This window comes from Gavialis gangeticus, unplaced genomic scaffold (genome assembly GCF_001723915.1).
Source record: "Gavialis gangeticus isolate Ggan-Ray unplaced genomic scaffold, GavGan_comp1, whole genome shotgun sequence".
In the NCBI taxonomy this organism is placed as follows: Eukaryota; Metazoa; Chordata; order Crocodylia; family Gavialidae; genus Gavialis; species Gavialis gangeticus.
This window is the reverse complement of record NW_017728995.1, coordinates 34,732,658-34,748,192: the sequence shown is the minus strand read 5'-3', so window position 1 is coordinate 34,748,192 and position 15,535 is coordinate 34,732,658. Positions and strand designations below refer to the sequence as shown.

Below are 15,535 nucleotides of genomic sequence, written 5' to 3'. Positions count from 1 at the left end.
CTGATTCTGTCTCATAGAGGTCTGGAGCCTGCTTTCTGTTGCCAGTGTACAGTCACTGTTAATATTAAAGGAGAAAACAGCGCTGGCTGAGACAGGAACCAAGCTGACTTCCAAGCTCTGCCACAGCCTCCTTGTGCGACCTTTGGCAAGTCACTTAATGGTGCTGTGCCCCTGAGTATAAACTAGGGGAAATAACCCTTCTGCTCTCCTACCTTGCAGTCCTCTCATTGCTTCAGTTTTTACATTTTCCAGGGCAGGGACAGTCTCGTCGGGTGAGTACAGACAGGGCTCTGCGTGCCAGCCGGCCGGAATCTGAATTAAAGTCTCCAGGTGCCACCGTCATTTAAATAATAATATGTTAATGCCAGTTCAGAAAGTCTGCGAATGATGATCATAGCCTATATTGCAGCAGTGCCGAAAGGCTGTACTTTGTTCAGTGTCCGCTGTGCTAAGTAGACACCAAATAGATGTATGCAGGGAGAGATGGAGCCCAAAGAGGATACATAATCTGGATTTCACTATGGGGGTCCCCCCATTATCATGCTTTCCCAGGTATTATTTTTGGTTGGGACAAGATAAAAAGGAAAGTATCATTTCTCCTGACCTGGGCACCCAAGCTTTTCCTTTCGTACAACTCATCACTGTGTTGTCTGCTCCCTTCCTGTCTCCTGACAGATGGCTTTGAGGGGAGATGTATTTCAGCTTAGTCCTTCGGTGCTGGTGCAGGTTACAGCATCGCTCCCCTTCCCAGACACTTTATCAGATATCCAGGATGCAGAGGAGACAATCAGTGAGCACGGGTCCTCAGATAAGGAGCTGGAAAATAGAAACAGGCTTGGGATCTGCCTGATACTGAAGGTAGCATGAAGGGGGAGCCTGCAGTTGCACTGCTGAAATAACCCTTCCCAGAGAGGCAACTGCCTTTGATAGACACGTTTAGTTTAGCGGGGATTTGGTAATGAGCACAACCCCAGGGCTCAGCTTCTCCAAGCCTTCGGACCCAAAGCTGGGTCTGAGCCTTTCACAAGTAGGAGGGAAAGCAAGGCACTAAGTGTTTCATGTGCCACCTCTCTGGGTCCACATGGGTCTGTGGATTGCCTTCATGCATAAAACTACTCTGTTGTTAATCTTCAAATCCCACCTGCCTGGGCCTGTTCCCATAAAGCCGTATTCAGCTTTCGGAGTAGCCCTGAGTTGAACCCCACAGCCATCGTGTCAGCTTTTGTTTCAGTGAAGGGTCCATTAGGGTCAGGACTGTGACACCCCCAGTCCAGGGCTGATCAACCCAGTTTGAGGGTCTTTCACTTCCCTGAAGCACTTAAAGAAATGCGTGTGTCCTCAGCAGGAGTAGCATTGCCCAGGTTAAAAGTTAGGAGTAAAATGCATTGGTGAGATGCTCTGGAATCAAGAATGCAACCTTGACTATTCTCCGGGTAGGTCTGTGCTGCAGTTGGGGTAGGGGGCTTGCGTACCTGGAGCAGTGGAGCTGTGGACATACACATCCCCGGGGACTCTGGTTGCTAAGCCAGGCTGAATTCTGTGCTGCCCTCCAGCCCCTGGGGCTTGTTTGCCCAAGCTGCGACCATCCCTTTGACGGCTGTGCAGATAAACCTCGTCTCCATATGACTCCTTCAGCATAAGTGTAGTCAGTGAAGCCCACAGGGTTACTCGTATGGCATACTTCTTAGTGGGACTCTCCTAGTTCTCTTCTGTGGGGTTATTCACGTGAATAGAGACGTCTCTTGTGAGCCAGGATAGGCAGGATCAAGCTTGAAATTATAAGGTTTTGCAATGGTCCTGAACCTTGATCCTATGCAGATGAGTCGAGACAGACATAGGGAGACGTTACACACTGCACTGAAACCATACTAAGAACACTTCAAACGCACGCATCCACACGTTAAAGCTTGTTAAGTCACACCCTCTGAGCGCCTCAAAGTTACACCACTTCAGGTGAGGGGTAACTGGGTCGTGCTACCTAATTCAGTCTGCTCCACAAAGATAATCCATTTGCAGTCTTCCAGCATCCCAGGATGCACTGCTCCTAGTGCCGCCCTCCCACAAGTGTCCTGGCTCCTAGCCCCACCCCTGCTCACCAGCCCTCTAGTGGCAAGTCAGAGCAGTGCAGGGAAGAAACGGTATTAACCCTTAACATGCGGCTGCTCAGCACATTTTAACTTCACCAACACTTAACATCCCACATATTTAGTGTGGTCTAAGCATAATGTGTATCTTCACCCTTCAGGCACACACCCCGGGGTAAAAAATACCAGCTTTGTCTGCCTATGTAGATCCCACTGAGATCAGGAGCAGACAGACATGCTGCTCTCCCAGGGTAGCTCCCACAAAAAGTGGCTTTTATAGCACCCTACAACTTAGATGGTGGGAGACCGGGTTTGTCTTCCTTCAGCAAATGGCTGCAGACAGATAAAACATAAATAGGTTCAACTTATACCAGTAGCATGTTACTCCTTATTCTTTCAGGGGTAATTCTCCACCTGGCAAACTCACCCTGGTTTAGGGATTTGCACTCTCTGTTTGCTGATTCTTGGCATCAGGGAAAATGTAGCATCTTCCCATGCCTTTAGGTACTAAAATACCTTTGAAGACCTCTGCCCATGTCTGTATTTATCTACTCAGCACCAGACATGTTGATAATAATCCATATCGGTGTTATCTGCTTGCCGTGGTTAGTATCCAGGCTTTCCAGTTTCAGCCAGATCTGCTCATAGTGAAGTCAGTGGGACTCTTGGTGTGGTCAGAATATTTTGGGTCTCCTCTCAAAACCCATCCTTCTTGGGCAGAGGAGTGTTCGCATAGACCCAGCCCGTCTGCTTTAGTCACTTCCAGAGCTCCCTCCAGAAAATGAGCAAGACGCAGCTCCAGGTCTGTGCAGAAGAAGACTTGTTCACTTGGTGTTATTTAGAATGAATACAGTTTAAATGCTCTATTAAATTCTGAATATTTAACTGACATGTATACAATTGCTGGACAGCCAGGTCCTCAGGGGGTGGAAATCACGCCTAGACCCCAAGCCACAGCACGGCTTGGAGGACTTACACCAAAGGGCAAGCTGTGTCTGGTAGGTAAATAGAGGCCTAAAAGTGCCACAAACCAAGTCAAACCATGATGCAGGAAAGACATTATTTAGCGGTTTCAAGTCCCATAATTAATCTCCCTTCATATACAATGTCACTAATTACTTGCAGAATGGGCTCATTCTCTTCCTGCCGCTACTTCCAGGGACTCATTATACTCAGCCAGACTTTTCTCCTATGGATGAGGAGAGAACTTGGAAAAGGATAGATGTCTTCTTCCAAGCTGGTGCTTTTAAACTTCTTGGGGAAGGGAAGAGTTGGCCTTGACATCAAGAGGTTCAATCCCGAGCAAGCAGCTAGGTTTGGACCCAGGGGCCAGTGAAGTCAAGGGAAAGATAGTGGCTTTGCCTTGGGGAACGTGCTGTAGTTCCCATTCTCCCCACAGTGTCTGTGCTGCCCGGCCAGCCCTGCTCATTCACAGCATGCCGTTGTCCTTTCTCAGTGAGCTGCGTCCCAGCCGAGCGGCACTGGAAGCGTTTGCAAGACAGGCAGCTGTTCCAAGAAATAGCAGCCAATCCCTCGGAGACCGCAAGTCTCCCAGACAGACTCCTGCTCGGTTTCCCTGGAGCGTGTGCATCTCCATCGGCCTGATCTCATCTCCCGCTCACATCTGGCTGGTCATTTTGGCGGGCATTTTTCAAAGGGGCTAGAAGAACATAAGCACGACTTGCATTTCCCGCACGCAGTGGGGCCGGGTGGAGACCTCATGTGCGTACACGTGATGTTGGGGCGTTGAACAGGGCAGAGCAGGGCATCTGATATCCTCTAAGTCCAACTTTCCCAGACCTGAGGAAGGACATTTCATAGTCAGGAACTTGCCTAATATTTCTCCCAGTGTTAGAATTAATCCAAAAAAGGGGTTGCCAAACAAGCCTGGCTTCTCCCGTGTTCCCTGGACTATCACAGACGCAACACCCCTGCAACCCAAGTCCAGAACAGTAACCGTCAGTCGTACTGAGCTGTATTCTCTGGATAACTGAGTATTTTTAAGAGTGCAAAACTGTGTATTTGTCCAGTGGGACAACATGCACTGCATTAGTATTCAATTTTGTTCAGGTTCACGGCATCATGTGAGCACAAGAAAATCCAGATTTATTTTTACAAAGCAAATCAAATTCATTGTTCCTATTGGGACCGTGACACAAAACTTTGCCCTCTGGGGGCATAGATTCAAATCCAACCCTAGTAGGAAAGTCACTGGCAAAGTTAATAAAAAAAAAAGCCACCTTTTTCATGGGAAAGACTTCAGATATATTTATTTTTGTAATTCTCACAATGGTTTTTTTCACAATGAAAAGAATGTATGTAAAAATGATCAAAGTTTGTAAACAGCTTTCGGTAAAATTTAAGAATATTTTCAGTGGTTGTTTTCAGATACAAAAAATCCCAACCCCATGATTTTTTAATATTTTCTGTGTCCATTTTTTTGTCAGAAAGCTGAACAATTCTTGACCAAAATTTAAAAGCACGTATCATGTGTCAAAAAGACTTTTTTTTCCATAAAAAATGACAGGGTGCTTTTCTTTTTCTTCTCCAGCTTATCTCCTTTCCTTTTTCCTTTCTCCAAGCCACTTACTCCAGACATGTTCCTGGGAGGGGGTCAGGGGACTTTCTGCAGGGACCAAATTCACAGATTTAAAAAAGCCCTTTGTGGGAAGGGAAAAAAAGCTGAATCATCCCTTACTTATCCGTGCATTGAATTTCATCATGTTATTTTCATCTGAACAGAGTGGACATTAGTCTCTGGCCAGTATTGCATGCCTAATTTGCAGAGGTCATGATAGCAGGGGTAGGGGCAGTCGAGATCCATGGAGACAAACCTACCTGTTACTCCAAGAGGATAGAGGTCAGGATAGAGCCGCCTCGGGAACAGGGCCCTGGGAATACAGCACTAAAGCTGCCATCTGCTACCTGCCGCATAGAGGGCATTTACGCCGGCTTAAAGTTACTGCACAGTAAGTGGGAATAGGCCAGCATCTACACATGCAGGCGTTAAAGTGCAGCAACGCTGCATGTGGACTGACTTGGGACTAACTTTAGTGTTACTCCATAGTAATGCGTCTACATGTGCATTACTGCACAGTAATTAATCAGGTGTAAATCTGATACCTGCATGATGCACGTATCAAATTTACACCCAAGTCAGCATAAAGCGCCATATTTGTTGTACAGTACAGGCGCGCACATGTAGATGCACACCTGTACTGTACTGTGCAGTAAATGCGTCCGTGTAGACACACCCAGAGAGAAGGCTTTGCTCTCTGGAGATGCCCATGTCCCCATTGCTGAGTTCTCCTTAAAAACAGCTGCAAATCTCAGATTTTCCATCTCTGGCTAATAGCCCGCTGCACTTCGGAGAACTATCTTAAATTACAAGATCTTTCCGTCAGTGCACAGCGTTGGCTGTAAGAACTATCTTATTAGTGTGAAACCATTTAAGTACGCCTTCAGTTATTCCCTTTCTTTGCCACTCTTCTTAGGCTGAGATAAGTGAAACAACAGTTCCTTACTTGATTTAATGTAATTAATTTTGACAGTAAAGCTGGTAGATGATCTGCTGTTATTATCCTAATATCCTTCTCCTATTTTGTAGCACTCAAGAGTATTAGTGAAGTTAGCAGCCAAAAGTAACACACGTCATGGACTGTCCCCAGAATTAAGATGAAATAACCAGCCTCTGTCAACTTGGGTAGGAAATCTATTCTACGAGCAGAGTAGACAGCTTCAATCACCTCTTATCAGCATCCACAAAGACATCAACAAATGGCACATCCTGCAACTTAGTACACTAATCTAGATGTGCTTTGCAAACGTTCAAGGGTGGCCACCAACAAGAAGAAACCAAAGAACAAGTAAATGTTTGAACACTTACAGACTGACCAAAATGAATCCCATGGGACAGGCCCGGCACCCACAGGCAGCCCCTAGGAAAGTGGCTTGAGTCCCATGTGTAAATCCCTGGTATAATGACATGTAAGCATGCTTTCTAATGTGGCTGGCCAGTCTGCCCTACCTTCTTCTGGAGAAGACATCCAGTGGGTAGAATAGAGTCTAGCCTTGTATTTCCAAGAAAGAAGTTTTTAATACTGGAGGAGTTGCTCCAGATTTCCACTGCTGTTCAAAACCTGGCTCCAAATGTAATAAATGGAAAGGGAAGTGTAGAGAACAGAGCCTGTTCCCATCCACTCTGCCATTTACGTCAGGTCTGCTCGCTCCGCTTCCCAAAGCACACACAAATTGTTCTTGCGAGGGCAGAGGCAGCACCGCAGCGGGAAGCAGAGCTGTGGTCTGATTTGCATTATTCACGTCAGCAAAGGGGTCGGCTAAATGCTAGGTGCAAAACCCGTATTGCTGGTGGCAAAGTGTGAAGCACTAAAGTCACAGCTGAGCCTTCAAACCCCACGCTTCGTGGGCAGGGGTTGGCGGTGGGAGAGCAACAACACAATGTAAAGGGGACCCATTTCTTAAGAAAGCAGTGGGGGAGAAGAAGCGTGGACCCGAGGATGCGATTGCAGCAGGGTCACGCTGCAGCCTACCACCTTGCTGGCAATATGACATATCCGTTTTTATGGGGAAACTATTTGTTTTATCAGTCTGTGACTGGGACGAGCCTCTCTGCTCGGTACATCGTAGGCTTTTTGAGGCAGGGACGGTCTCTGGTGTGGTTTGCAATTGTACAATGTCTGGCATAATGCCCTGCAGCTGGCATTGCAATGTTATTATTATTATCACTATTATTGTTGTTATTACTGTTATTATTGTTATTATCATTATCGTTATGATTACCATGATTACTATTATCATTGCTGTTATAATTTTTTGTAACAATGAGCAAGAACTAATAACTAACACAACCACTGATCATTAACTGCACTGATTAAGTATCATTAGTAGCAGTTATGAATACTGATTATTAAATTGAATATTTTTAATGTTAATCAAATTATTAATAATAGGCAAATCTGACTGTGTTCCTGTCATGCCTTTTTCACATCTGGGCCAGGCCTGACTCCAGCATCCTCTGTGCGGGGAGATGGTCTACACTTCACAGAATATTTTCAGTGATTCCCCCCAGCCCCGGCCCTTATTCAGCCTTTCTCAGTTCCCCATTTTTAATAATAATAATGATAATAATAATGACAATGATGATGATTCATAGATGTGAGGGGCTGGAAGGGACCTCACGAGATCCTTGAGTCCAGCCCCCCTGCACTTGGGCAGGAAAGACTGCTGGGGATGATGATGGTAATAATAATAATAATGACAATGATGATAATAATAATACCTCACTATAAAGTAGCTGTCTGATTTCTGACATTACCAAAAGTGCTAATATGTCTCTCTGCCCCATATGAGTTGTGTATTCGAAGCCAAAACAAAGCCGGTGGAGGGCCCACCACAGAGCTGAATACAGAGAATGGCTTTGGGGTGATATTTGGGAGCACAAGTCACTGGCAGATTAGTTCCTACTGTTTCCCCAAGTGCTGTGAGAAGCCTTCCAGACCCCATCTAGCCTGTCACCCCCTAAAGTATTTGTTTAAGGACAAGCACGAGGTCCCATCACACACGGCAGAGGGACCCGGTGGGTCGGAAGCATTTTTAATCCGCGCTGCTAACGATGGATGCAGACTTGGTTACGTGCCGCAAAGCGGTGCACATTCTGCGGCTCTTTCTCTCCTGTGGCTTCAAGCCTGACTGGCTGTGCAGGTCTGTTGCACATCAGATATGTTGTCATGCTAGCAACACTTTATATAACCCGAAAAAGAAGGTCTCGGGAATGCACCCTGCAGCTGGGACTATGGCTGAAGGTGCAAAATGCTGCCTTTGAAAAGAGGTCTGCAACAAGGATGTTGTATGACCCTGACAGCTTCACTTTGAAGTTGGCAGTGGCTTTCCCAGGGAAATGGAGCTCAGAATTGCAGCCCCAATGATATGATATGAATGCAATGCTGCAGTATCTACCGGAGAGCTCCTCCGTGGTCATTAGCAGCAGGATTTACTGGACAAGAGTGTCCATCTGATTGCATAGGGTCTGGGAAGCTGAGCATCATCCTGTTTCCGGTGTCATTGCTCAGCTCCTTGAATGATGCCACATCTAGAACAAACCTCCTGCCCAGGTCACTACAGCTCTTGGCAGCTGGCAGTGCAGGTAGAGGCATTTGCCAATGAAAAGCTATTCAAGAAATAACAATTCAGGGGAATGAAACCTTCACCTAGGAGGTACCAGTTGTAACAAAATGTTCGCTGAGCAGTTTCCTTGAGTCCAGGAGAGGCTTTCTGCTTAAAAAGAGGGATGGAGAGGGTGGGCTGATGGCTGGGGCTCTTCCTGGATGCCTCATGGGCATCTAGCCTGCTGGGCTATGGGTGGTATTGGGAAGGGGGGGGGGGTTCTCACTCCCCCTTTCATGGTGGGGCAGGTGTATCCAGCCTGAAGTCTTTGCTAGATGCCGTTGCCACCCCTGTGCAGGGAGAAGGTAGCAGATGAGGGCATTGCAGTTTGCACCATCTTGCCTTGGAAGGCTTCCCCTCTCTGTCCCAGCTGTTTGGACAGCAAATCTGACCGTGTTCCTGTTACACCCTTTCCACTGCTTGGCCAGGCCTGAATCCAGCAGCCTCTGTCCAGGGAAGCTGCTTACACTTCGTTGATTTTTCCCCCCCTCCTTATTCAGCCTTTCTCACGCTTTGTGCCTTCACCCCCTCCTGCCCCATTTTTGATTAAGGAAATACAAACGTGCTCCTGAAAGCCACCTCTCAGCATCCTTCCACCTCCTCTCTCCAGACCTGCCTTTTGCCAGGAGGCGATTTCGGCAGCTGTCTCCAGGTGTCCAGCTCAGGTGCACGAGGCGCGTTCGCAGCTGTGTCGTGGGGATCGGGACCTTGCTGCCTGGACGGCAGAGCCAAAACCCTGCCACCTTTGTCTCTCAAGCATGCTGTAGATGCTACACCAACCTGCAGGCAGCCCCCAGACATCCAGACACCCCATTCCTGCATGCACACTGGCTCCTTGCACAGCCAGGGGGTTCCTAACCCACCTGGGCTTATGGACCATGTTGTGTCCACACCCGCAAAGCATTGCACACGCTTTTCCCAAGCACTTCTTTCATAGGCTGGTTTGCAAACGACAGCCCTGCGGTATCAACAGACCAGAGGGACTTTTATTTTATTGGACTGTTTTCTAGATCTGCACTTTATTGCTGGGGTCCGAAACAGCTGCCATTTATAGTGCTCTATTGCTAAGCTGACTGTGATTGGGGAACATTGATTAGCTCTCAGTGATGCCTGGCTTAAGTGATTAGTGATTAATTCCTTCCATTGCTTTTTTTTTTTTTTCCCTTCTCTCTCTCCCTCTGCAGGATATTTTCACGCCAGAATGCAAATTCAAGGAATCCGTCTTTGAAAACTACTACGTTATTTATTCTTCCACGCTGTACCGGCAGCAGGAATCTGGACGTGCGTGGTTCCTAGGGCTCAATAAAGAAGGTCAAATTATGAAGGGGAACCGGGTGAAAAAAACCAAACCCTCATCACATTTTGTACCAAAACCTATTGAAGGTATGGGAAATCCTCACGCCTTTTCTCGGCGGGCAGGTGGGAGGTCCCAGGGTAGGAGAAGTGGGGGGATACTGGAGCTGACGTGGATTCATAGGGGGTGGAGAGGGGGGAGAGGGTAGAGATCAGACCACGATGCAGGAGTGATGGTTTGTTTGTTAAATGCTCTGCTTTTTTGGTAGTGAGAGCCTTCATTTCCCTTCCCTGTAAGCTGACAGCATATCTGCAAAGGTGACTGCTTGTGGTTATGAAAGGATGAACTTCCAACCCTAACGGGAGGAAGGGAGTGAGTGAGAAAGACGAGTTTCCATGGGCTTTTGCATCTTGGTCCAAGGTTCAGATAGAGCCTGCGTCAGAGGGGCTGAAAGGTGTTGTTGTCTGTCAGCGTCTTGGCCCGTACACCCAGTTTGGGTGATGGGTCTCAGTCCCGTGCCCACCACGAGAGCCTGATGGAGATGCTGAACCACCCTCTGCAAGGAGCAGCCAGGCAGCCTAGAGTCAAAACACATTGCCGGGAGAAGGGCTTTGTCCTTATGCAGCTGTCCTGTGGACAGATGGAAAACTGCTTGTAGGAGTATTCATCCCCGTGCCTTTTACAGACCAGAAACAACCCACCCCAGTGCTGTGCAGAAAGAGAGAAAGGAGCATCCCCAACAGAGGGAGGTCAGAGAAGGGAGAGGTGTCAGCCGGTTAAACCAGTGCCACGGGAGCAAACACCAAGACTGCCTACAACGGTGTGGTGTCATTAAGGAGATTACTTTCACTAAAGAGGATGGCAAAACAGAGCTTGGGCTTTGAGTGTCCAGCACCTGGGGCTCAGAGCGACAGGTGCAAGGGCGTCTTTGTGTTGCTCCCAGAAATCTTGTCTTCTGCAAGAAGGAGAAAGCTGGCCTCTCCTAGAAAGCACCCGGCGCCTGTACCCAGATGAGACCTCCAGGTCCCTTCACGCAGGGGACTGAGGGAGACAAGTGACTTCTAGGCCGTGCATGAGCACCTCCGTAGACCTCACCCCACAGCTCTGCCCACGAGGTGACGAGTTGCAGAGCAGGAGGTAGGACTGAGGCCAGAGGCGGCTGCAATGCTCGGAGTGAGCTGCCACATGGAGCCTCCAGGCCTAAGTGAGATGCTCAGGTTCATAGAAATCATAAAAAATGAGGGCTAGAAGGGACCTCAGGAGGTCACATCCAGTCCAGCCCCCTGCTCAAAGCAGGACCAGCCCCGACTACATCATCCCAGCTTTGTCTGCCTGGGTCTTAAACACCTCCAAGGATGGAGATGCCACCACGTCTCTGGGTAACCCGTTCCAGTGCTTCGCCACCCTCCTAATGAGAATTATTTTTTCTTAATATCCAACCTAATCTTCCCTTGCTGCAGCTTGAGCCCATTGCTCCTTGCTCTGTCATCTGCCCCCCACTGAGAGCATTGCAGGCTCCCAACGCAGTGCATGGGAGGTGTCACTCAACTACGTGTGGGCTCCTGCATTTGAGTGGTCCAGCACTCAGATCTGCCCAACTAGCCCATAGGGGATGCTGAGGTAGAGGGCACATCCGAACCATTCATTGGGTAGGGAGTGGATCTCCCCCATCCAACATGACACCCAAGCCACTAGAAGCATGCTTTTCTCCATGAGAAAGGCAGAAGCACCAGTCTCTCCAGCTTTCTGTCTCCAGCCTGATCACGAGGAGCTGCTAAATCCCCCCCTTCCCACCCAACACAGCTTCACATTTGCATTTCGTGGGAGACCCCTGTGCTAGGCGAGAGGACAGGGTGCATGCCCTTTAGCGTAGGCATACCAGTGCTTGGCGGGAGTCTTCCCCAAGCCCACCTCCTCGGCTGGTTGAGTTGCTTATCTCCTCTGGCCCCTTTCTTTTCTACCTCCTCCCCTTCTGTTCTCACCCCATGTCCCAGCTGGGATGGGACTGGCTGAGGGGTGGAGTGCTTTTCGGCAGGGCCCGGCCTGTGTGTTCCCTCATTAGGGGTCCCTTTAAGTGTGGGATGCTCCATGTGTGGCCCAGGAGGTGCATGCTGGAGGGGTTTGGATAGGATGCTGCCTCCCAGCCATGCCCAGGCATGGAGGCAGAGGCAGCTGACCTATAGCAGCCCCCTCATTACCGCAGAGCCTGCCGCCGCTTTCATTCTCAAACCCCCACCGTTGCAGCCCGTTCTCCTGGTTGCAGCCGCCCCCGCGCAGTTCAATCATTGCTGTCATGTAACTCCAAAGCAAGCGAGCTCTTTGAAACTTGGCAGCCAAATTAAGTTCTCCCCCCACCTCTTCCCTCCTCCAAGCTGCTTCCCAGCCAGCCTTGGTGAGCACTGCCGCATCCCATCCTTGGCTGCCTCCCAAGCAAAGGCACGTGGCAGCTTCCCCAAGCACTCTGCTGTCTGGGGCTACAGAGGACCCGGCTCCCGAGCAAATAACATGAGCTGTAGGTAGCAGAGGGCTGCACGTGGAGGAGGAGGAAGAGCGAGCTCAGGTCCGTGTGACTTGCCTCTGCTGCATTCATCACAGCCTGGGCGGGGGAGATGGTAAAGCAGAGAAGGCATTACCTTTCCTTCATAGCTGCTCTCTTTTCCTTGGCCCGAATCCAGCCCTAAGGAGCCCAAGCCACTCCTTGAGTGTCAAGACCTCCGTGTCTTCATGCAGAAGCAGCCACGCTGTGTGAATATCATAGATGGTCAAAAAAACAAAATACATTGCTGGAACTTTATGTCCTGCTGGGAGATGTGTGTTACCCGCCAGGGGCTGGAGGGGGGTGGTTATAGGACAGCTTTCCACCCATAAGGCCTCCTAAGCACTCATGTATTATTCTGCTCTTCTTTCATATCTCTCCCTGTCTTCTCACACGTCCCCCAGCACAACAGCACCCCAGGACCTTTGGCCAGGGCTGTAATGAAAACAATCAGTTATACTAGCACCATCAGATAGGCAGGAAGGCATGACCAGTGCCTAGAGGAGCTTATATCTTCAACAGAAACAAGGCACGTGCAAAGGGAAGGAGGGAGCGTGGAGTACAGAAGTAGCAGGACTGAGTAGTTATGCCTGGCACAGGCCTTGTGAAGGACATTTGTTCAGGTCGTGTGTATCTACAGCGTGGCATGTCTACATGAGACACTTTACTGCACCATAGGTTGGTCTACTGTGCAGTGAAGTGTCACCGTTTACATGTGCAGGTGCTTGCTGTGCAGTAAATTAGTCCACTGTACTGTCAATTTACTGCACATTAAAGCCAAATAGCATGACTTGCATGTGCAGATGCTCCCTGTGTGTGCATGCACATAGGTTGTTATATGACCAAAATGAAGGCACATGCAGTGAGGTGTGGGATCAGAGGGGCAAAATCAGTGCTCAGAGAGAGGGGCCTGCTGAGCTAAAGTTTGGCCCACCGGAGAAGAGAGGCTTCACAAGCTATATATAGGCCTCATTTCCTCCGCCACTTCAAGGGCAGTCCCCTCAGGGGGGATCGTGGCAGCAGTGAGAAGCGCACAGCGAAGCTACCCAGCGGCTCAGTTTAAACAGGAACCAAAGTAAGGTCCTGAAAGCAGACAGCCCAGCTCTTTTTTAGCTCACCGCCAAGGGAAACGTGTTTCTTCCCTTCCAGTGGTAAAGCTGTTGCTTGTAGATCAGGAGGTCTTAAATTCAAGTACCAACAACTCAGCAACTCCAAAAGGCAAAATGTCTCCACTTAGGATGGCAGGGTTTCAGATGCATAAAAACCCAGCAATTTTAAGGCCTGATATTCCTGCAGAGTTCTTTGACGTCTCAAAGAACGCAGTTACTTTTGGATCCTTCTGCATGAATGGAAGTAGAGGGCAGCTGCTGTTCTTTTGGGGTTTAGCTCTTTGGAGTTTGCTTCTTGCAAACACTATTGCATGCACTGGAATCCCAGAAACTGTACTACCTAATAGCAGAGGGAAGTTCAGCACCTTGTCTCCAAGCACAGGAGAACAGTCTGAGTGGCAGTGGTAACTCATGCACTACAAGGTGCCAGCTCTGATGAGTACAGAAACCCACACACTTCCACCATTTCCCTTCGTATTTTTATTTCTGGTCATCATGGCTCAAGCCAAACAAACCTTGACAAGACTATTCTACTGTGCAGTAAAGCATCACCATCTACACATGCAGGTGCTTACTGGGCACATTTACATGAGATGCTTAATGCGTAGTAGCCTAATAACACTGCACATTAGCATCCCAGGCAACAACCATGCTAATACGCTGCTGTGCAGTAGTATTAGGCTACTGCTCAGTAAGCGTCACTAAAAAACCTGTGCCAGCGCTACTGCACAGTAACTCTAGTTACTGTACATTTCGTTAGTACTGCATTAAGCAGGTACTAAAATAGGCAGTAACTTCTGCACATTAATGAACATGTAGACGCGCCTACTGTGCAGTAAATAAGTCTACTGCGCTGTAAACGTACTGTTCAGTGGAGCCAAATAGTATTAATTGCATGTGTAAACGCGCCCACTGTTGAGCAAACCTTTCCCTTAGCTTTAGCTGCACCCCACCATGTTCCTAGTCTAGACAGGACCCCAGAGGGAAGGATTTGGCATGCAGTCTCTCCCAGGCTTGCTTGGCTATTTTTCCCCCAAAGTCCTGATCCTCCTGCTAGATCCCAAATGTAGAAGGCAGATCCCTGTAAGCATGTGCTGCCCAGCTTCTTAGTGATAAACGTTCAATCTCCTGCCTGAACCTGTTGCCATTACTGTACACTTGGCAGCTTCCCCTGCTCTTAGCCACCAAAGAGACAGCTTCTGGGGATGCCCCGGCTGGCATTTCCTGCTGGTCCTTACTGGTTTTATAATTATCCCAGACAGAAAAAATTTGGGGGGCCTGACTCCCTTCCCCTATCACTAGCATTGAGACAATTAAATCTCTTCAACGGTGCCTTAAATGAAAGGGACTCTTGCTTCTCACTGCTGGTTTGCAGACTGATGGCTTTCTTCCCATGAGAGGACCCCAGCTCATGCTGCATGTGATGGCATCCCCCATGCCAGGAGCTCCTGCGCCTTTCCTCTAACGCAGCCTTGAACCTGGCAACTGCAAAGGTGGCTTCCTGGTGGGAAAGGATGGTTGTAAAATGGGGCAGCCCCACAGTGAATGACTAGCTGGCTCCAAAGGACAGCGGTGAGGAGGAGGAGGAGGAGGGCCATGCCTGTTTCTCTCTAAACACCAGATCACAGCCCCCTCACATAAGCAGTGGTGGCTTATGAGCTAGACACCTGGGATCAGAAGAGACGTACATGAAAAGATGCCACAGCTGCATCTAAAGGAAAACCCACTGCTGCTCATGCCGCCGGAGAGGAAGGCCGTCATGTTGCTGGCGCCCAGGGAAAAGCTCAGTGCCTAATACCGAGCTGAAAAAAAATAAGGGAGCAGGAGGAGTGTCTGCTGAGAAGGGGCCTCTCAGGCCAACGAGCAAATCCCCACAGACTTAAACCTGCCATTTTGGAGGGGGGCGTTGATTAATAGCACCTGCTCAGCTCAGCTCAGCTCTTACTGCCTTGGAGATCAAGGCTCCCAGAGGCCTCTTTGTCCTGCCTAGCCGTCATTTGGAAAGATGACCGCTGCCTCCAGCCCTTGCAGAAAAGCCCCGGGGCTGCAAGTCGGGGGCCAGGGAAATGAAAACCTTTTGCTTCCATGTGTTAAGAAATGAAAACTGATCTAGCAGCTTCCCAAAGCCCAATGTCTCTGGTGAATGAAAGGACTTCTCCAGGCACAGCCCCCCCTTGTCCCCTTTGCAGGTTTTGCGTTGAAGGTTTTGTGTGTTTGCCCATTGGCATCTGCCCCCATCTCTGCCCTGTGGTCCAGGCGTGTTCATTTTACAGAGTGCAAAGCACCCCCAGTTCTCACTGACGGTAGGGAAAGAGCCCTCAAAACACTG

At 49.0% G+C, this 15,535-nt stretch overlaps 1 protein-coding gene across 2 annotated transcripts in view; it reads left to right on the top strand.

Moving 5' to 3' along the window:
- Positions 1 to 15,535, top strand: part of FGF12 (fibroblast growth factor 12) — a 343,626-nt gene that overhangs the window by 317,470 nt on the left and 10,621 nt on the right. For both annotated transcript variants that reach the window (XM_019503490.1, XM_019503489.1), the window contains exon 4: positions 9,452 to 9,650. In XM_019503490.1, coding sequence (XP_019359035.1) covers positions 9,452 to 9,650 — 199 coding nt within the window. The remainder of the gene's footprint in view (positions 1 to 9,451; positions 9,651 to 15,535) is intronic.